The sequence below is a fragment of the Platichthys flesus genome, chromosome 3 (genome assembly GCF_949316205.1).
Source record: "Platichthys flesus chromosome 3, fPlaFle2.1, whole genome shotgun sequence".
NCBI classification, from domain to species: Eukaryota; Metazoa; Chordata; class Actinopteri; order Pleuronectiformes; family Pleuronectidae; genus Platichthys; species Platichthys flesus.
In genome coordinates, this window is record NC_084947.1 from 27,462,315 (window position 1) to 27,483,437 (window position 21,123).

Here is a 21,123-nt window from a genome sequence, read left to right on the forward strand (position 1 = left end):
ACAATCCACCCTGGAGAAGTGAAACAAAAAGGCCTTTAAGTTCATTACTACTCACAATTTTTACTATATCACAGCATTAATACTTGAGGATAAACCTCTTTCCTACATGGCTTTTTAGAAAACAGTATAACACCACATAAATCTTCAGGCTCAATGGATTTCAACTATCTAGCTGCAACAAAAAAATGAAATGCATCATCAAATATGAATGTCGTTCCATTTTATAGATTCAAATAAATTTCCAGTATTCAAAGATGCTGGTCCAATGTATTAAGATAATGTGGTGTGTAAAGAGTTGTGAAGAAACAATCTGGTTATCCTGTAGACATTGGCTGGAAAGCTAGAGGAGCCATCTGCATTAAAAAAAATGCTGTGAACAGTGGACATGAGGTTTCTAATACAATCTTTCTCATGCAAAGATCTAGATTTAAGAGCAGAGACAAAGTCAGGGAGTTCCCAAAAACATTAGGGGTCACCCTCAAGACCAACAGTTTAGCCCAACATCGACAAAGTGACAGTGCATAAATAACTCTGAAATCGGTGTGCTCAATAAATTGTAAAAGTTCTGAGTGTGGATGTTTACATTAAAAAGGAAAAAAGCATCCAGCGCTCCCAAAGCAAACCTCTGAAGCCCATGATATAAGTATCTAGAAGAAAACTCTGTCTTTGCAGGAGAAAGCGATGATGCACTTGGTGATGCTCATTACAGCTGTCAGACAGGTGAGAGAAAGGAAGCTAGGAGGAGAGAAGAGGTACGTACAATCCTGATGGTTTTCTAATGCAAATTCAAGCTTCTCCTTGGTCTTCTGCATAATTCGTAGCTGCTCAGCGTAGTCTAGTGTTGGGAAGTTAGGTGAAAGAATGGGATAATAACAGCACACACACACACAGACACACACACACACACACACAGACACGCACACATACACCCACACACACCAACAGATGACAACACAAACAAAACACAAACAAGAAGGAGGAGGAGGAAATGACAGTAAAGACAGAGTGAACAAAAGGAGAGGGGGGAAAACAAAAGGGAAAACATGATTGAGAAATAATGGAAGGTAAAACTAATAATGATTGTCTTTTCTAAGAAACACACATTAGTTAAAAGGTTGCATGACATTGTGTAATCTTTAACCATTTTTAGTGTGCAAAGTCACATAAGCCTCCCACTGGAAAGAGGAACTAGGGGATAACAAGAATTCCTGCCTCACAGTTGAAAGCCTAAACCAACCAATAAACTGGCAGGAAATATGGTCAACATCTCCCCCTCTGTAACTGCTCTGGTGGCCAAAGCTTTTTTGCTTAACGTTGTAAGGCTGACCTTTGACCTTTTGGATAAAGAATGTCTCAATTTATTCCTTTTATTTTATTGGTCATTTGTGTGAACTTTATGATTAGTGTTACGACCAAATACATGTTTTCTGAGTTCACGGTGAGCTTAGATTTTTCAACAGTTCATCCTTATCAGATTGCTAGAAGAAAACCCCCCCAGATATCACATTCACAAGAATGGGAGAGACAGACACCAAAACAAGAAATGATGGAACTAATATACTACAACTTTGTCCCATTGAACATACACTAAGAGTACAAACAGCAGTACATGATCACATCATTATGAGACATAAATAATAATAACCGTTAACAAGGAAGATGATAACAACCACGGCTAACACCCGTGCTGCATTTTAGAACATGCAGAGTATTAGTATTTGAAGATACGACACATAATGTGTAATGTTTGACTACATGTTTAGCTGGTAATTTTTCTCATTATATGCATATGCAGAGAAGAAAAGATATAGGCTGTGGTTTTATTGTGTGTGTGTTGTTTACCATTGCAAACTATAGGCAGTATTCTTCATTTATGAAATTAAGTAGAGATGTTAAAAAACTGAATTTCATATGAATGTGCATGATGACCAGGAGGCGAAATAACCACAGATGCTTTCTCCTCTCAAAAAAAGAAAAACGTGATAATTAAAATTGCTAAAAATTACAAATAAAGAACTTTTGCCATTTAAGATCTATGATTGTCAGACAATACTCGACACGAAAAAAGTTTAAAAAATTTAAAGGGACACTAGAACTAGGTTGTTGCAATTGCTTTAAAAGAGAATATCCTCGGGTACCAGTGTTGAATCAATTGACCCTATTGTCTTTACTAAAAGCTTTGTGAAGTTAAATTCTGCAGTTTACCACGATACATGTGCTTACATGCATGGGAGATGAGCTTTATATCAACTAATCTACGACAATTCCCCTGTCCACACACTTTCATTACTGTTTATACATGCCTACTTTAAGTGTGTGGTCACGTGATGTGTGTTAGTATGGACAGGGATTAAAACTGATTACAGACACAGAATTTGAATCCAGACATGGATTCAAATTTTCCTCATCCTGGACAATGATTTCTCCTGAAAGCTACAACCTCATTCCTCCAGCTGCTTATACTGTCCTACCTGATAGCTTGGCCTCCAGCTTCCGGATTTGGTAGTTCCTTCTGAGGAGCTGGGTTGGCAGGTCGTCCCTGGAGCTGCTGCCATCAGATGCCTGAAGACACACACACACAGCATTAGGCATCACTTGTTATTCTATTGATACTGGTTATATAAGGTATGACTTGCAGCATACTCCTATGTGAGGGCTTTTAGGGGTGTCCCACTGGGAAATCATCCAATGCACAAGGCTCTCCTGCAGACTTTTTGAGGGCCATTATGCACAATTCATCAGCATTTCTGCAGACTTTGCCAAAAGGAATTACCCATAATTCCTAGTGTTGTGACAATAGTAAACAAACCTGCATGGAAGGAGGAACCAATCCCAATTTTGACATTACAATAGACATACATTGACTAATTCCCTCTGTCTCCCACCCTACACAATCACAACCATGGAGTCGTTTGGGACACTAACCTCTCCTTTGAACATCATGTCAACCAAATCACGAGAACTGCCTTTCTTCATCTCAAAAATATATCTCATTCCCAGCCATACACCTGTCCTTCAGGAACTTCAAAGGCTTCCTGTAACACATTAGATCTAATTCATTCTTCTACCTCACTGACATGCTCCATCACCACACTCCCACCGCTCCTCTGAGGCCAACTTACTCTGACCTCGAAACAGGACCAAGCACCGGACATGGGGCAACAGAGCATTTCCATAGCTGCCCCCTCCCTCTGGAACTGTTGAGTCAAACTTATCAGGAGACTCTATCAACCTGCCACCTTCAAAATACTACTCAAAATCCACTTCTTCAGAACTGCTCTTAATGTCCTAGTTATTTGAGCATCATTAAACACACTAGATAAACAAAATGAATTATTATTATTGTAAATAATAATCAATAATCCAAAACACGTTTTCATATAAACAGATATTATTTTAAAATTTTGGCAGATGATGCCATTTACTCAAGTGGAGTAAAGTAAATATTGAACACTCTGTAAAGCAGGAGCCTGGAACATGGTGATATCAGGCAGCTGGTCCCTTTGGTGTCTTGGCCATAAAGGACGTAAAGAATGTATAAGAAAAAGTACTTAATTTGCCAAATTAATCCTCATGTTTTGGCATTGTCAAGGTAATGTAATATGGTGCAATATGCTTTCCCATTCCTATTTATATGTTTTACCTTTACCTTTTAAGACTCTTTTACGTTTTGCAAATTTTATTGGGCTGTAGATTTCAATTCAGATAAAATTGCACAGCAGCATTCAATATTTTGATAAATGAAGGCTTTTAATTGTTGACATTAGATTTTTTTATTTTAACATCATGGATTTTTCAGGGGTAGAATAATGACCAAATTGGTAATTTAACAAATTACAATTAAATCGACACCTCAATAAACAGCGCAAGGCCAATGTATCAGATGACAGTTCTATTACTCAGCAGCTTCACTTAATAATTTATCCAATCGAACCGAGATGCCACTACAGCCTCAGGAGTCAGGCTTTCCCTGTGAAGTATTGCTCTGTTCCTTTTAGCTTCATTGAACACATATATTTTTATCTACAAACAATGAAATGAGCATTACTCTTGAAGACTTGACTAAAGATTTACCCAACCTTAAAAAAACAATATGAGCACCTTCATATAAACCAACTTCACCAAAAACACTTTGCAAACAAACTAAATTTCTCTAACTCACTGTCCACCATCAACGACTCCATCTCTTTCTTCTCTTATCCTTCTTCTACCTACTCTTCCTTTCTGATGTAGGCGTACACACTGTTTGGGGTGACCTGAGTAATATGCCCGACCCATACAAATTAAATCAAGTGCAAATGACTGAACAGGGCTTCATGTTACACTGGTTGGTCTTAAGACTTAGTAACACAGTATCCAGCCTCCATGCATTTAATATTGAAGTGTCAGTCACAACCATGCCCTTTTACCTAGAACGTCCTGATCGATGACAGCCAAGGTTCTACTCAATAAGACAGATCTCAGATTTTTCTTAGATTTTTCAGAACCAATCCACAGTGACAACTGTGGGGCGGCTGTGGCTGAGGGTTAGTGCGGTCGTCCTCCAACCAGAAGGAGTCATCGAGAAAAGTGCTGCCATAGCACTGTATGAATGGGTGTGGGAATGGGTGAATGTGAAAACCGGACTGTAAAGCGCTTAGAGTGGTTATCAAGACTAGAAAAAGCACTATATATACACTCCTGATCAAAATCTTAAGACCAGTTAAAAAATTGTATGAATTTGCATTTTGCAGTGTTGGATCTTAGGAAGGTTCTAAGTAGAGCTTCAAAATGTAAAAAGAAGAAATGGGAACAAGAGACCAAAAGTTGTGAGCAGGCAATTTATTGAAAACAACAATTTAACTCAAATAGGCGGTTCATCAGCTGATCAAAAGTTTAAGACCACAGCCTTTAAAAGCCAAAATCTGTGCAAAAATTTGGATTCCATGTCATTTCCTGTCAAGTAATCACACTGTTAAGATCTCTTGATGGCAAAGGCAAAAAAGCTCACCGTCTTTGAACGTGGTAGGATTGTTGAACTGCATAAACAAGGCCTCTCACAATGTGCCATTGCTGCTGAGGTTGGACGCAGTAAGACAGTCATTTTGCATTTGTTAAAAGATCCTCAGGGTTATGGAACAAAAAACTCAAGTGGTAGACCCAAAAAATCTCACCGGCGCTGAGCCGGAGGATCCGAATGGCTGTCCATCAAGACACGGGACGATCCTCGTCCCAAATTAAGGCCATTACTGGTGCTGACTGCAGCCCAATAACCATCAGACGGCATCTGTGAAGGAAGGGCTTCAAAAACAAGAAACGTCTTCAAAGCCCACGTCTCCTTCAACGCCACAAAATTGCCTGTTTAGACTTTGCAAGGGAGCACCAAACATGGGACATTCAAAGGTGGAAGAAAGTTTTATTCTCTGACGAGAACAAATTTAACCTTGATGGTCCTGATGGCTTCCAACGTTACTGGCATGACAAGGAGATGCCACCTGAGATGTTTTCTACGCGGCACAGTGGAGGGGGCGCCATCATGATCTGGGGTGCATTTTCCTTCAATGTAACAATGGAGCTCCAGGTTGTGCAGGGGCGTCAAACAGCAGCTGGCTATGTGGAGATGTTGCAGCGGGCATCCCTCATGACTGAGGGCCCTCATCTGTGTGGTAACGACTAGGTTTTTCAGCAGGACAACGCTCCAATTCACAATGCCCGTCTGACCAAGACTTTTTTCCAGGAGAATAACATCACTCTTTTGGACCATCCTGCGTGTTCCCCTGATCTTAATCCAATTGAGAACATTTGGGGATGGATGGCAAGGGAAGTTTACAAAAATGGACTTCAGTTCCAGACAGTAGATGTCCTTTGTGAAGCCATCTTCACCACTTGGTGCAACATTCGCACTAGCCTTTTGGAAACACTTGCATCAAGCATGCCAAAACGAATCTTTGAAGTGATCAACAATAATGGTGGAGCTACTCATTACGGAGTCAGTTTTTGACACTTTAATTTCTGTTTTAGGAGGGTTTTTTTTTTTTTTAGCTGTGGTCTTAAACTTTTGATCAGCTGATGAACAGCCTACTTCAGTTAAATTGTTGTTTTCAATAAATTGCCTGCTCACAACTTTTGGGCTCTTGTTCCCATTTCTTCTTTTTGCATTTTGAAACTCTACTTAGAACCTTCCTAAGATTCAACAGTGCAAAATGCAAATTCATGCAATTTTTTAACTGGTCTTAAGATTTTGATCAGGAGTGTATATATATACAGACAATTAACCAATCACAACTGACCTGTGACCAAGTATATGACAAGAAAATCCATCCTTGATTACCTTATAATATATTTACTCTTTGTTAAAATTATTTATCATTAGGGCTAGACTGAAAATAGTTTGAATGGAATCAATGTATGAACAAAGATGAAATGAAATCTCATACTTTTGCTAGTAGGGTACTGTTCGGACATTACTGTGATATTTAATTAAGCTCTCAAAAAACTAGTCATATTTATTTTGCCCTTGTGTAATGAAACACAACATGCAGAAAGAAAAAATAAAGCTTTCAGATTTTATAAAGTTGGATAAGATTTAACTCCTGCTGCTTTATTTCATTGGAATTCTCATTCAAGAATTCAAAGTTATTCATCTCATCATGCTGCTATTTATTTTTGTGTGAGGGGAGATTTGATACTGAACACCTGTAAATATGGAAGTGATGCTGCACAATGAGCTGGTCCCTTGGGTTCAATTACACAGGAGGTAGGCAGTAAAAGGCTCTTATCGAGCCACACATGGGATTACTAATGCAGCTGGACCAAGGCCATCAGCATCATCAGGAGCTGCTGCAGAATCTCTACCATTTAGACAACTGGCCCTAGATTGCACAGAGCTGCCTCACAGCACATACAAACTACATTTACAGTAATCTAAGAATACATTATGGGGTGGTATCAAATAACTAATGCTCAATACAGCGCAGTGTAACGTAAGTACATGTTAGGCCAGAAACACATCTAGTGGCAATTAAGAGTTATTAATTTGTAGAGCTGCAACCAACTAACTATTTCCCCTTGTAATTGATCCATCAATTATTTTCTTGATTCATTGGTTAATTGTTTCCTCTACAAAATGGAAAAAAAGTCTAAATGTCCAGGAGTTTCATAAAGCCCAATGCGATTAAATCGTGTAATCTTTTCAACGAACAATCCGAAAACAAAGATATTCTATTTGCTGTCATAAAAAATGAGAATCCCCACACTTCAAGCGAGAACACACCGTTGGGTACAACCAGACTATGAAGGCACACGAGCAGGAGACATGAGCAGCTGGGGATGCGCAGCCCAAAAGTAAACAAACGACTCAGCCGAGCATCGCTGTGGCATCGCTAGTATCTCTCGCTAGTTGCTCTCACTAGTTGCTCTGGCTAGGGGTTATCAATAATGACAAGAGAAAAAGCAGTGGATGATGCGGTTACATATCCTTGCCTGCGATGTATGAAGCATGCAGCGACAAAGTAGCAGCTGGTGGAGATTTATGCCTCAACTACGGACCTGTGGTTGAGCTGAACCACGAAAACCGTACATCAGCCTGACAGTGCACTGCATCGACAACGACTGAAAGCTGCACAACTCCTGCCTCGTGGCTCACACAGGACAAAATATTGCGAGTGGAAGTGGACAAACAGTGTGTGACAACAAACATCTGAGCCGATGTTGTCTTAGCTGACGCTCTCAATAACTGAACCAGACTGTCAATTATCTGCCCATCGACGACACATTGCCATTGGTAAAAATCTAAACTTGTAATTTATTTTATGAGAAATATGTCACTTTTCTCAAAAAATCAAGCAAGAACAAATCCAAAAATCATAATCCTCTCTTTCATAACCCCCACGTCTTTCCATAATAGCAGGCAGTCCAAAAACAATTAATGTCATGGGTCATATTGACATGGGAAATAATTCCTGCCTCAAGTTAATAAAAATGTCCGTTTAATTTTTGTAAAATATGTGTGATTGATTTTATTGATGTGCTTTCATCTGTTTATTGCACAGACCTGATGGTGCAGCCATTGGAGGAATCTGTGATAAGAATATCTTAAAAATGCGTTGACCTATAGCTTAATGACAATCTGATTTGCTAAAATATCAAAAAAATAAATCATCTGGTCACACTAGTGTGTGTGTGTGTGTGTGTGTGTGAAAGGGGGGGGGGGGGGCAGAGAGAGAGATAGAGAGAGAGACTAACTATCTTTCTGTATTCCTTCACAGGAGTGTGAAGGACCCCAGGATTGAGCACCAGTGCGAGTTGGAAAAAAGATTGTGGCTGCCTTTGCTCAAAGCTCGAAGCAGTGGGCACTCCGGGAAGTGGAAATAGGCATACCTCAGCACAAACTGGTCACCGAAAGACAAAAAAAATTCCAGAGGCTGTTAGAGCAAGAAAAGGCCGTCACCAGGTCTTATCCGCTAACAGGTCAACCAGACACCTGGTGCAAACTATGCAAGAAGGAAAAGAAGGATGGAAAATGCCCTTAATTTTTTTCACACTAATAAATGCTGCTGCCTCCAAGTTGCAATCACATATTAAATGTTGCTCATAATTTTTTTTCATTTTCGTCATAAATACTGTTTCCTTGAAATATCGCAATATAATTTTGTGCCTATATCTCCCACCCTTAGTTTGTTGTACACCAGCAATAAAGCAAACAATCAAAGGAAGCACATGCAAACACTTCAAAGCATTAAGCTTGTGACTGGCAAGGATTTCACAGAGTACTTACAAAGTCATCGCCCGAGTCTGCTCCCACTGAGGTGATGGATTCCTTACTGATGGTGCGTGGTATACGGACACCACTCCGAGGCGCTGTGGCCGCCTCCTCCGCAATCTTCTTCTTCAACTTAGCAAACATGTCTAGCCTGTCAGTATCTCTTTTGTGGTACAATTTGCAGTGTCTGTAGAGTAAATTACTTCACGTGATGCATGGAGTTTAAGGCTCCGTGTTCAGAGGGTGGAAACAAAGCCACGTCCTGGTGCAGTACCATTCAAAGACAGATTGTGCTGGTTCTTCCATTCTCTTACTTCTAGAGAAAGAAAAGAGACACTTATTAAAATCTCCTAAACAGTGGTTACTTAGCTGCAACAGTCACATTGATGTAATGAGCCCAACAATACCTGCTCATTTTGGATTCTTACGGTGTCTATATTTCACAGAAAGGACTTATAGTTTTTGAGTAAGAAGCAGTTATTCAAGGACTACGCCTAAGCATAGAGCTGTCTCTTCCCTATTTGGTCTAATGTTCATTTTGAGAGGAAATTTCTGGAAGGAGTCACACTTTTCTAACTCGCTCCCATGGATAAATGTTTTGACTATATATATATATTTATATTTGTAGTTTCGGCAGTGTCTTGGGATCCTCATAGAGTTTTTATTTCACAGATAGGACTTGTAGTTTTTGAATGATCGCACGTTTTTTGAGAGCTTTGCTAGAGTGTAGCTTTCTCTTTTCCAGTGTGTTTGCCAGGAAAGATTCCTTCGATGTCATAGATGTTGCTAATAGCAACTTGCTATTCAAGCAGTAGCACGTTTTTAGAAGGTGAATAGTTATTGATGATGACTATTGAGCGGGCTACATGGCAGTCTATAGACAGTCATACAAGCCAATAGCAAGTTGGATTTATGTTTAGCCTTTGTGTTTGTTCCTATTTTTGTTTGTTGTTGGCTATTTGGATTGGCTCACAAGGGTTTGGATCTCGCTCTCTCTCTCTCTCTCTCTCACCAACCTGAATCATGTTATAAACATGCAGCTTTTATTAATCTCTCTCTTGAGCCGGTAACAAGCACTAGGCACACATTTAAATTTCTCAGCAGGAGGAATTTTTTCTAGTTATGTGTGCAGTAGTGCAATGCATTGCACATATATTATAATCATTATCATACAAGATAACAGGCAAGCAATTCTGACATATCCATGACATACAAATGTTCGCAAATTTGTCAATACAAATCCTGTAAGCTGTAAATAGATAGATAGATAGATAGATAGATAGAGCAAGAGCATACAATGTACATACTGTAACCCCCTATCTCACCCACCCATATTTAGCCATTAGCACGTGTATTTAGCTTATATTTAAGTACTCTGATATTAACACTTTGCCAATACAGCAGATTCTGAATCTGACTATAACTATCATTTGGTCCTTCCGATTGCCATCCAGATCCTGAATTGCCAAAGTGCTGGATCACCGTATCTAAGGGCTCGAAACAGTTCTGCAATTATCAAACTATTTCTGATGATGTTGTTTCTCGAGGCAGATGCTCCTCTTGTGATGCAATAGGCACCTGAGTGACAGCCAGTCATATGCTCCCACAGAGATAAGGCGATGCAGCTCATCACACATGACTGCAGTGGAAAGAGCAAAGCCAGATTTTCAAAAGGAGTTTTCAGAGTTTGTCACTGGATTTGTTCCTATGGCTGAGCTGCAGTAGATCCCAACTCTTAACTCGATGTTCTTGCTAATGTGTTAAGTGAAGTCACAAACTGCTGCAAAGTAAAAGACTCCAGAATGGTTGCGCCATTGGTAAATATACAAATACACTGTTTTGACAGACAGCTAGCCAGCTAACTCTTTTAGCCACAACAATGACCACCACCGGCTGTTATTAGCAGTCGTTAGCTTGCTCGTTCTCTGAAGTTGCCTTTCTCTTACCATATTAACCCCGAACAATATCCGCCTGCGAGGTCTCCAGCTGCTCAGTGACAGTGTGCTTCATTTTGTTTTCTTAACACACTAAAAGATCACGCCTTGGTGGTGACTCTAGGTAGGATCTGGTGGCGGTGCACGGTTGTATAAGCTAGCTTCTGCTGCTGCTGAGCTACACGTCATCACCCCGACACACGTGACTGCTGACGTCAAGGCGGTGCATGCGCCGCGCACAGGTCGGAGAAGGAACAGCAGCAACACACCCCCTTCAGTTGCAAACGGAGATGTTCAACCCGTCAGAGGAAAAAGTTTATTTATTATTTGAATTTTTTTAACTTATTCTGCAGAGCTTGATTTAACACTGCCATGTCATAATATGACAGAATATTCAACTACCATATAATAATGCTAATTCTAAAATAGGCATCTTTTCAGTATGATGTTGAAAACTTAGTATCTACCCTTAACAAAGCCCACCGTGTAATTGAGGGTCCTGAGCCATCTCCTCAGGAGAACAAATAAAATAAAAACTACTGCCCAAGACTATCCTAAAATTCAAACCCTATTTGGCAGAATTTAGATAAAACTCTCAGAGAACAAACAAGTCACATAAGGTGACGGTTCTCCTTGAACCGTCACCTTATCGTGGTGGAGAGGTTTGCGTGTTCCCGTGAACCTGAGGGCTGTGTTGTCTGGAGCCTTGTGCTCCTGGTAGGGTCTCCCATGGCAGAGTGGTCTCAGGTGAGGGGCCAGACTAAGAATGGTTCAAAACCCTCAATGAATATCGACAAAAGAGGAGATGGGACCCAGCCCGGAGGAAGCCCGGGGCCCCCGTCTGGAGCTAGGCCCAGACGGAGGGCTCGATGGCGAGCGTCTGGTGGCCGGGTTTGCCACGGAGCCCGGTCGGGCATAGCCCGAACAAACTACGTGGCACCCCCCCTCTCTTCATCTCATGGGCCCACCACCTGTGGGAAGACCCGTTGGGGTCGGGTGCGCAGCCACATGGGTGGCAGCGAAGGTAGGGGGTCTCGACGGACCAGACCCGGGCGGCAGAAGCTGGCTCTGGGGACGTGGAACGTCACCTCACTGTGGGGAAAGGAACCGGAGCTTGTGAGGGAGGTGGAGCGCTATCAGTTAGATCTGGTGGGGCTTACCTCCACGCACAGTCTCAGCTCTGGTACCGTACTCCTGGATAAGGGTTGGACTTTATTCTTCTCCGGAGTTGCCAAGGGCGTGAGGCGTCGGGCGGGTGTGGGGATACTCATAAATCCCCGGCTGAGCGCCGCGGTGTTGGAGTTTACCCCGGTAGACGAGAGGGTCGCCTCCCTGCGCCTAAGGGTTGTAGGGGGGAAAACTCTGACTGTTGTTTGTGCGTATGCACCAAACAGCAGTTCAGAGTACTCGGCCTTCTTGGAGACCCTGAATGGAGTCCTGTATGGGGCTCCAGTAGGGGACTCCGTAGTTCTGCTGGGTGACTTCAACGCCCACGTGGGCAACGATGGAGACACCTGGAGAGGCGTGGTGGGGAGGAACGGCCTCCCTGATCTGAACCCGAGCGGTCGTTTGTTATTGGACTTCTGTGCTAGCCATGGATTGTCCATAACAAACACCATGTTCGAACATAAGGGTGCTCATAAGTGTACCTGGTACCAGAGTACCCTAGGCCGAAGATCAATGATCGATTTTGTGATCGTGTCATCTGATCTGAGGCCGCATGTTTTGGACACTCGGATAAAGAGAGGGGCGGAACTGTCAACCGACCACCATCTGGTTGTGAGTTGGATCAGGGAGTGGGGGAAATTTCCGGATAGACCTGGTATGCCCAAACGAGTAGTGCGGGTGAACTGGGAACGTCTGGAGGAGGCCCCCGTCCTAGGTATCTTCAACTCACACCTCCGGCGGAGTTTTTCTGGCATTCCTGTGGAGGTTGGGGGCATTGAGCCGGAGTGGGCGGTGTTCAAAGCCTCCATTGCTGAAGCTGCGGCGGCTAGCTGTGGCCTCAGGGTCTTAGGCTCCTCAAGGGGCGGTAACCCTCGGACACCGTGGTGGACACCGGTGGTCAGGGAAGCCGTCCGATTGAAGAAGGAGGCCTTCCGGGATATGATATCCTGGAGGACTCCTGACTCGGTTGCAGGGTACCGACAGGCCCGAAGGGCTGCAGCTGCTGCCGTGTCGGAGGCTAAGCAGCGGGTGTGGGAGAAGTTCGGAGAGGTCATGGAGAAGGACTTTCGGTCGGCACCAAAGTGTTTCTGGAAGACTATCCGGCACCTCAGGAGGGGGAAACGGGGAACCATCCAAGCTGTGTACAGTAAGGATGGGACTCTGTTGACCTCAACTGAGGAGGTTGTCGGACGTTGGAAGGAACACTTTGAGGAACTCCTGAATCCGAATAACACGCCCTCTATGTTGGAGGCAGAGCTCGAGGTTGATGGTGTTTCATCGTCAATTTCCCTGGTGGAGGTCACTGAGGTGGTCAAACATCTCCGCAGTGGCAAGGCCCCAGGGATTGATGAGATCCGGCCAGAAATGCTAAAGGCTCTGGGTGTTGAGGGGCTGTCATGGTTGACACGCCTATTCAACATCGCGTGGGAGTCGGGTACAGTGCCAAAGGAGTGGCAAACTGGGGTGGTGGTTCCCCTGTTCAAAAAGGGGGACCAGAGAGTGTGTGCCAATTACCGGGGCATCACACTTCTCAGCCTCCCTGGTAAAGTCTACTCCAAGGTGCTGGAAAGGAGGGTTCGGCCGATCGTCGAACCTCAGATTGAAGAGGAACAATGCGGTTTTCGCCCCGGACGTGGAACTACAGACCAGCTCTTCACTCTCGCAAGGATCCTGGAGGGGGCCTGGGAGTATGCCCATCCGGTCTACATGTGTTTTGTGGATCTGGAGAAGGCGTATGACCGGGTCCCCCGGGAGAAACTGTGGGAGGTGCTGCGGGAGTATGGGGTAAGGGGGTCTATCCTCAGGGCCATCCAATCCCTGTACTCCCAAAGCGAGAGCTGTGTTCGCGTCCTCGGCAGCCAGTCAGTTTCGTTCTCAGTGGATGCTGGTCTCTGCCAGGGCTGCGCCTTGTCACCAATCCTGTTTGTGATATACATGGACAGGATATCGAGGCGTAGTCGGGGTGGGGAGGGGTTGCAGTTCGGTGGTCTGAGGATCTCGTCACTGCTTTTTGCAGATGACGTGGTCCTCATTGGATCATCGGCCTGTGACCTTCAGCACTCACTGGATCGGCTGGTGGCCGAGTGTGAAGCGGCTGGGATGAGGATCAGCACCTCTAAATCTGAGGCCATGACTCTTAGCAGGAAACCGATGGATGCTTACTCCGGGTAGGAAATGAGTCCTTAGCCCAAGTGAAGGAGTTCAAGTACCTTGGGGTCTTGTTCGCGAGTGAGGGTACTATGGAGCGTGAGATTGGCCGGAGAATCGGAGCAGCGGGGGCGGTATTGCGTTCGCTTTACCGCACCGTTGTAACGAAAAGAGAGCTGAGCCGCAAGGCAAAGCTCTCGATCTACCGGTCAATCTTCGTTCCTATCCTCACCTATGGTCATGAGGGCTGGGTGATGACCGAAAGGACGAGATCACGGGTACAAGCGGCCGAGATGAGTTTTCTCAGAAGGGTGGCTGGCGTCTCCCTTAGGGATAGGGTGAGCTCAGCCATCCGTGAGGAACTCGGATTAGAGCCGCTGCTCCTTCACTTAGAAAGGAGTCAGCTGAGGTGGTTCGGGCATCTGGTAAGGATGCCCACTGGGCGCCTTCCTTGGGAGGTGTTTCAGGCACGTCCAGTGGGGAGGAGACCTCGGGGAAGACCCAGGACTAGGTGGAGAGATTATATCTCAACACTGGCCTGGGAACGCCTCGGGATCCCCCCGTCAGAGTTGGTCAATGTGGCCCGGGAAAGGGAAGTCTGGGGCCCCCTGCTTGAGCTGCTCTCCCCGCGACCCGACCCCGGATAAGCGGATGAAAATGAGATGAGATGAGATGAGATGACCTGTTCGAAAAATGACCTGTTCGAAATATGAATAATACTTCTTCCCATTACATTTAACCAATTTTATTCTGTGATGAAGCATGGTGCACTTTCCCCCACTCACCCGGGTAAGGCTGTCTGACTTTTTACAATTCCTTGATTTCTTTATTTAAAAACAGTATGACACACAGAAAAAAAAATTAAAAGAGCTGATTCAAAATCTGGATATTACAGACAATTTTCTTTAAGTTACCACAGAGTTAACAATCCTGAAACGTCTAACTAACGCGTATAATCAATATTTTATACATCAACTCTCAGGTTTACATGTTTAGTTGTAAGATCACTTGATAACACAAACTGTATATCTTCACTGATACTGGTGAGAATCAATACAGTTATTGCTTTTATGCAGTGCCTACACGCAGCTCTAATACATGAACAAATTTAAATGAAACATTGTGCACAACACTGCACCAGCCATTTGCTCAGCAGAGTGACTTTTTATTGCAAAGCATAATTGAGATTTGTAAATATTAACATTTTACAAGTGTTATTTGACTTTTGTGTAACGTTAATCCTTCCTCTCAAACATATCAACAGCACAACGATGCTACTGAGCTAACTTGCCTCACTGTAAAGTCTCAATTTGATTTACGCTTTAGAATAATGGCTCTATATGTACAGACTGGGGAAAACAATTGACAGTTGGCACCAAGAAATGTACTGTAAATGCTCTAAATGCACTGAATTCACATGGGTTCACAAGAGCTGATGTCACCTATCCTGTTTAGTATCTGTGCACTGAACAAATGGCTGCGTTGTTTTAGTTTGAATGTGCTTACAGGAAATACGGTGTAGTTGTCCGGGGTGGGATGACTCTTTCAGAGTCGGGCACTGCTCTGAAGAGCTTCGGCTCTCTCGTGTTAGCATCTTTGAAGACCATAATTGAGGCGATGTTGCCACAGCGATAGCAGTAGTTAGGAGCTGACCACACTGTGACCAGCTTCTCATCAAACATGAACTTGTAGCCCTCATGGACAAGTTGGTGCGCTCGGCAGATCAGCTTAAGGTTATTGATGTGGACAAACTGCAGTTTTTTGGAAAGAGAAAGAGAAGAAGAAAGTGAAAAAAATTATATCAAGACATCAGATGAAATCAGTAAACAAATGCTGTATTCACATCATATCAGAAGACTTGAGCGACTGGGTCAAATGACATGTGTTCATCTCTGAATTTATTTATGTATTTAAACATATTTTTGATCTGTATGGAATTCTGGAACTTTCCTTATATTGCAATAAAAGCTATTTCTTTACTATTACTATCAGTATATTTTTGTCTTAACTATTTTGCATTGCCATGTAAACATTAGCATGACAAACACAGTTAATAGAGATTCCCTGAACCAATGTTGTTGCAGACAGGAGAAAAAAAAAATCTGACCACTGAAAAATAAAATATATCACACATTTGTCAGAGTAAAACTTTGTCTTGGATGTGCTCCGCTCAAAGCAGTTTCTTATTGTTTGACAACACCTGCAAGGTAACTGCTCTGAAATCAATGTAAAATTGCCTTTACATTCATATTGCATCAACGTTTTCACATTAAATAACTTCTCTCTTATTACTACTTTTGCGAATAAGGATGGTGAATGTGTAGGAATTACACTTATTCAATGCAAATTGCTGAAACATTATGTTGAGCTGAATCTAATAGTAGTAAACGCCCCCTACCTCATTTGTGACCTTTGCACCAAAGAGCCAGCCAGCTCCTCTTGGACTGATAGCCCAGGTGTCAACATCTTCAGGGTCAGACCACACCAGATCACAGAAGGCTCCTTTGTGGGGGATCTCCTGGTTCCGCTCAATGGTTCGAATTTGATCTAGGGTTTTAATGTCTGGGGAGAGGCCTCCGTGGACACACAGGATCTGCTCGTCCATTAGCTGACAGAAAATAACACACGTTAATAGGAATAGGACATCACAAACTATATCATACATTTGAGCAGAGCTAGAAGAGCTACTGTGACCTGCTGGTCTCTAGACTAACACCATCCTCTCAAGTTAATGAACAAATATATTAAGTTAAAGCATGTTTAGATGGTTGTGCTACTGTTTGTAAAATAGAAAATATAGTGACCTCTTGGACAACATGACAGGCCATGGAAAAATGGCTTTTTCTAGCAGGAGATGTTTGGTTAATACCGACAGTTTTTAAAGGCAAATGAAGAAAAAAAAAATTACGTTTGAAAATTGAAGTACATTCATGAAAAACATTCTGCCATTTTCAGAATTATTGTTTGAGGTATATTATTTTCAGAGGTGGGAAGTGACAACATCGAGACAGATTTCAAGCTAAATGACAGTAACAGAAAAGACTATTTCTTTTTGTGTATCTATCAGTGCGTATCATGCACAACATACGTACCATGGCTTAAAAGATAAATCAAGACCACATAGACACGATAGGGAGTCTCAACCGAGAAATTATGTATTAAGATGGCTCTTTTCATCTACTTTTCAGATACAGAAAAGAGAAACTGAAACAAATCCCTTTGAATTGATTCTATTGGTGCTAGATTCGATCCACACGAGGAGTACTGAGGAGTTGTAGTATCAAACTCTTGGGATCGAACCACCCATCCCTAATGTGCTTTAACCAAAATTTCATGACATTCATGTTCTGCCCAAAACTGACAAGATACAATCTGCATCAAAACAAATGGATCTGGTAAACAGATCAGTGGTTACTGAGAAGTAGTAAACATGTAATGTGATAACGTCTATTTTACATTGTCGATCTTTTTAAGACTGACTATGGTGGTCTAGTTCTGGAAGGATTCTTGTGGTGCAGATGGGATAACTGAAGAGTGAATTGTTAATATACAAATACGAATCACGGAGCAGAAACCTTACCGCAAATGACAGAAGCATGAAGTTATTTATAATAATAATAACTGTATTTGTATAGCACTTATCTAAATGAGATTACAAAGAGCTTCACACAAAAGTCCACAATAAACTTAAGATTCAGTCTAATTTAAGAGCCAAATCATAACATAATAAGGTTAAGACCTTAGTTGATAGAGAAATCCAACAGTTACCACAATGAGCAAGCAATTTGGTTATTGTGGAGAGAAAAAACTCCCTCATTAATGGAGAGAAAGCACTACAACCAGACCCAGTGTGGGCGGCCATCTGCCTCGACCGGTTGGGGAGAACATCAGCATTGTCAGGTCAGATCATCGATCTTATTACGTCGATACAAGGAACAACAAATAACTGTAAGTGCAGAACAACTTCAATACTTACAGCTGCAACGGTTAACATATCGAACACTTTGGTGCAGTAACGCCATGCATTTGCATTCCCATACTTGGTCTGGCACTCATCTGTAAGACAAAGAATCCCCGGTTAATTATTTCTAGTGAAAGTGTGCATTAGTGATAATGAAAACTGCAGCTGGCCAAAAACTGAATATAATCGTCCGTGAATCACGTCACCATAAAATCCATAAACTTGGGTGATCTGTCTGCTCTCGTGGTTTCCACGTAGAAGAGTGATGCGGTCGGGCCATTTGGCTTTCAACACCAGCAGGTAGGTGAATGTCTCCAGACTGTAGTATCCTCGGTCAACAAAGTCTCCCTACCAATAATAGACATGTGTTACCAATACTGCAGTTAAATAAATCTAATGTTTCTCAGAATGAAACATATTTAAATATACAAACCATGAATATGTAATTTGTGTCTGGAACTTGGCCGCCAGTTCGGAAGAGTTCGCAGAGATCATAAAACTAAGAGGCAAAGAGATTAAATTCACATTTTACATGTTGTGTCGGATCAATACATGTTGCTTCGCTATGCTAAGGAAAAGAAGATGAAACTTGTAGTGCTCTTGTGCTTCCTGCTCTTTTACAGGGTTTTTACCTGTCCATGTATATCCCCACATACTGTTACAGGAGTAGAGACAGGCTGAACGTTGGACTCCTCCAGCAGGAGATCACACACGTAGTCACATAACCGCTGTACAGAAAAAATAAAATACACATAGAGACATAAGAGTGCTTTGAAATGATATTTCTCCACAACAGTTTTAAATATTCAGTGTTTTCCCTCAAATGCTCTTCTGATCAGGGACAAACACACTAAAACATCATATGGTGACAAGACCATAAATCTCTACGCTCAGACAAAGACTCATACGTTTCTGTTAGACAGAATGGCAGTCGTCGGTTCTGGGTTTCCACAATGAGTTAATACAGCTGCGGTTTAGGTAAATCGGTGATTTGATTTTCACTGACCAACATCCCACTCACTCCAGAGTAAGACCCTGTATCAAATCACAATCACGTGCTGGGTAGATGAGACAAATTACAGTCAGTTCTTGGAAATCACAATGCCACTCAGAGTGTCGGGGGAAGGACTTGGGATCATATGAACAAAAGAGGTTCTACGTGACTGAAGCATAATTACTCACCGCAAATAGTATGTGGAAAAGGTTGGGAAATTAATAATCACTTTCATCACCATGCAACGTTAGGAGACAGAGGGCAAATTCTGATGAAGATAACCAAAATCATTGTTATATCTGGTTGAACTATCTGACTTGGCTAGTGGTTCATCCTCTCACTGCTTGCCTGAAACCTTGGAGCTGATTATACTAGAGTTCACTGGTATCTGTTATATTTCAGAACATAAGACAAGATGGTGAATGTCCCTTGCACATTTAAAGGTCCTAGTTTTGGTAGTCACATATGTATAATACATTTATTTAGTATTTTAAATGCATTTACCACATTTATTCTGATAATACTGTCAATTCTTTACTGATCTATTCAGAGTGACCATAGCGGCGTGTATGGGCTGAACATTATCCCCACATCTCTCTGAGCTGTTCCTCGGAGGGGAAGTGTCTGATCGGGAACTGAATAGGACTTTGTTAATGGACGACAGGGAAATAACATAGTTATAGAGTAATATGGGTTGTGGCCTTGCTGTCCCTCACCTGGAGCGCTGCTAATAAACAATCCGCTGTCAACCTAACATCAGGAAAGTCCGCGTCATCAGGTCACCAGCAAGAATAGGGTCGATTTAACATGAATTTTCCTGATTCCTGCCTCTGTAATAAGAGACGGAGCGACCGGAGTCGTCTTGGACTGCTGCAGCTGAAGTGTGTAACTAACGGTTTGCACTTCCTGACCCACAGATTAAATCATCAGGCTAGCTAGCAGAAGCAACTGTTACCAGAAGCTAACGTTGGCTAATTCCGCAGCTGTAACATCACACTGCCGCCAGCTAACGCCACGGTCACAACGTCATCACACGTCGTCGTCAATTTTTTTTCCATAAAGTCACATTTACCTTGAGGTCATTTTCTGGGAGGTATTTACACTGTTTGGCGATCTCGGCATATTTATCCAGATCTAGAGGCGCCATTGTAACTCGCTGGTCGTCGTGCGCAACTTCCTGAAAACACTCAAGAGGAGAACGATCATGGTCGTGTTGTACTCTCACACTGCCACCTGTCGGCCAATGGACCCAGTGTTCCGTTCATCTCCTGAGAACACAGTGTTGGAGCTGCTGTTCAACTCAGCTCCAGTCTTCTGCTCAAGCCAGCCACACTTCGAATCACTTCTAAACAACATGGTTCTTCAAAACGGGATCTTACGTAAAACATGTTGCTGATTGATAAACTATGGCTCCCAATGGGAATTTCGGCAAAACTATTATAATAATACATTTTATTTATAGGCGCCTTTCACATCACTCAGGCAGATATAAGAACAACCCAACAGCACAGTGTCAATGTATCTAAAGACTAATAGAATTAACAGTGAATAAAACATGATGTAGGTTGGCCCCATGGGAAATAATCAGATCCATCTAAAAAAAACTAGACAATCGCATAACTTAAAATTCTGTCACTTATGGGGCAAATTGAAAACACATCTGCATCTTGAGTAACGTCACCGTTTAATTCCTTGTAAATCAAACTGGATGATGGGGAAAACGGATGGAAATCGTTCTGAAAAAACGCAGACACATGTTGAAACACAATGTAACCACTAGAGGGCAATACTTACTCACGACAGACGACACCAGGTTTCCAAAGTGGTGTCAAGTCAGAAATAAAAGTATAGAGACGCTTTTGGTAATGAAAAATAAAAGCGTTACCATCGCTGATCGATACGCAACGTAACGTGCATAAAAACCCTCGATAAACACGTTTAGCGTTCTTATGTAGCGGCATAAAAATATCAAGGCACCGTTCAGTCTGTGGAGCTGAGGTTAAACTAACAAAACAGCGATCACAATAGGGTCGGGTACGGTCTGCTCTGTTGGGTCAAGATCAGATGAGACAAAACTTCAGACTTCCAGGTATCCAAATTTAATATACATATATATATATATATATATATACATATCAAATATTGAATTAGTGACACTGTTGAATAAACATAGGCTAAG

The 21,123-nt window shown here is 42.4% G+C and overlaps 2 protein-coding genes across 4 annotated transcripts in view; both read right to left on the reverse strand.

Moving 5' to 3' along the window:
• The window catches only part of golga1 (golgin A1), a 40,877-nt gene extending 30,010 nt beyond the window's left edge, over nt 1-10,867 (reverse strand). The window contains exons 1-4 of one of the 3 annotated variants that reach the window (XM_062384939.1): nt 10,687-10,867; nt 8,756-9,053; nt 2,472-2,562; nt 761-835 (exon numbers count right to left, since the gene is read on the reverse strand). In XM_062384939.1, coding sequence (XP_062240923.1) covers nt 761-835; nt 2,472-2,562; nt 8,756-8,884 — 295 coding nt within the window. In that variant the 5' untranslated portion in view covers nt 8,885-9,053; nt 10,687-10,867. Of the gene's footprint in view, nt 1-760; nt 836-2,471; nt 2,563-8,755; nt 9,057-10,686 lie in introns of all 3 variants that reach the window. The other 2 variants (XM_062384938.1, XM_062384940.1) reach the window with 2 other exon arrangements.
• Nucleotides 10,868-14,718: 3,851 nt separating this feature from the next.
• On the reverse strand, nt 14,719-20,175 carry ppp6c (protein phosphatase 6, catalytic subunit). Its single transcript, XM_062384943.1, has 7 exons — nt 20,017-20,175; nt 18,583-18,678; nt 18,384-18,449; nt 18,157-18,298; nt 17,966-18,045; nt 16,388-16,597; nt 14,719-15,740 (listed from the first exon to the last, which is right to left on the reverse strand). The coding sequence occupies exons 1-7, from the start codon at nt 20,089-20,091 to the stop codon at nt 15,492-15,494; spliced, it is 918 nt and encodes a 305-aa protein (XP_062240927.1). The 5' UTR covers nt 20,092-20,175; the 3' UTR covers nt 14,719-15,491.
• Between the last annotated feature and the right edge of the window lie 948 nt (nt 20,176-21,123).

Coding starts and splice junctions, on each gene's coding strand:
- ppp6c (XM_062384943.1), bottom strand. CDS start 20,091: ATGGCGCCTCTAGATCTGGATAAATATGCCGAGATCGCCAAACAGTGT. Junction 18,046..18,156: donor CCAAGTTTATGGATTTTATG/GTGACGTGATTC, acceptor TTTGTCTTACAG/ATGAGTGCCAGACCAAGTAT. Junction 15,741..16,387: donor GTGCAAAGGTCACAAATGAG/GTAGGGGGCGTT, acceptor AAAAAACTGCAG/TTTGTCCACATCAATAACCT.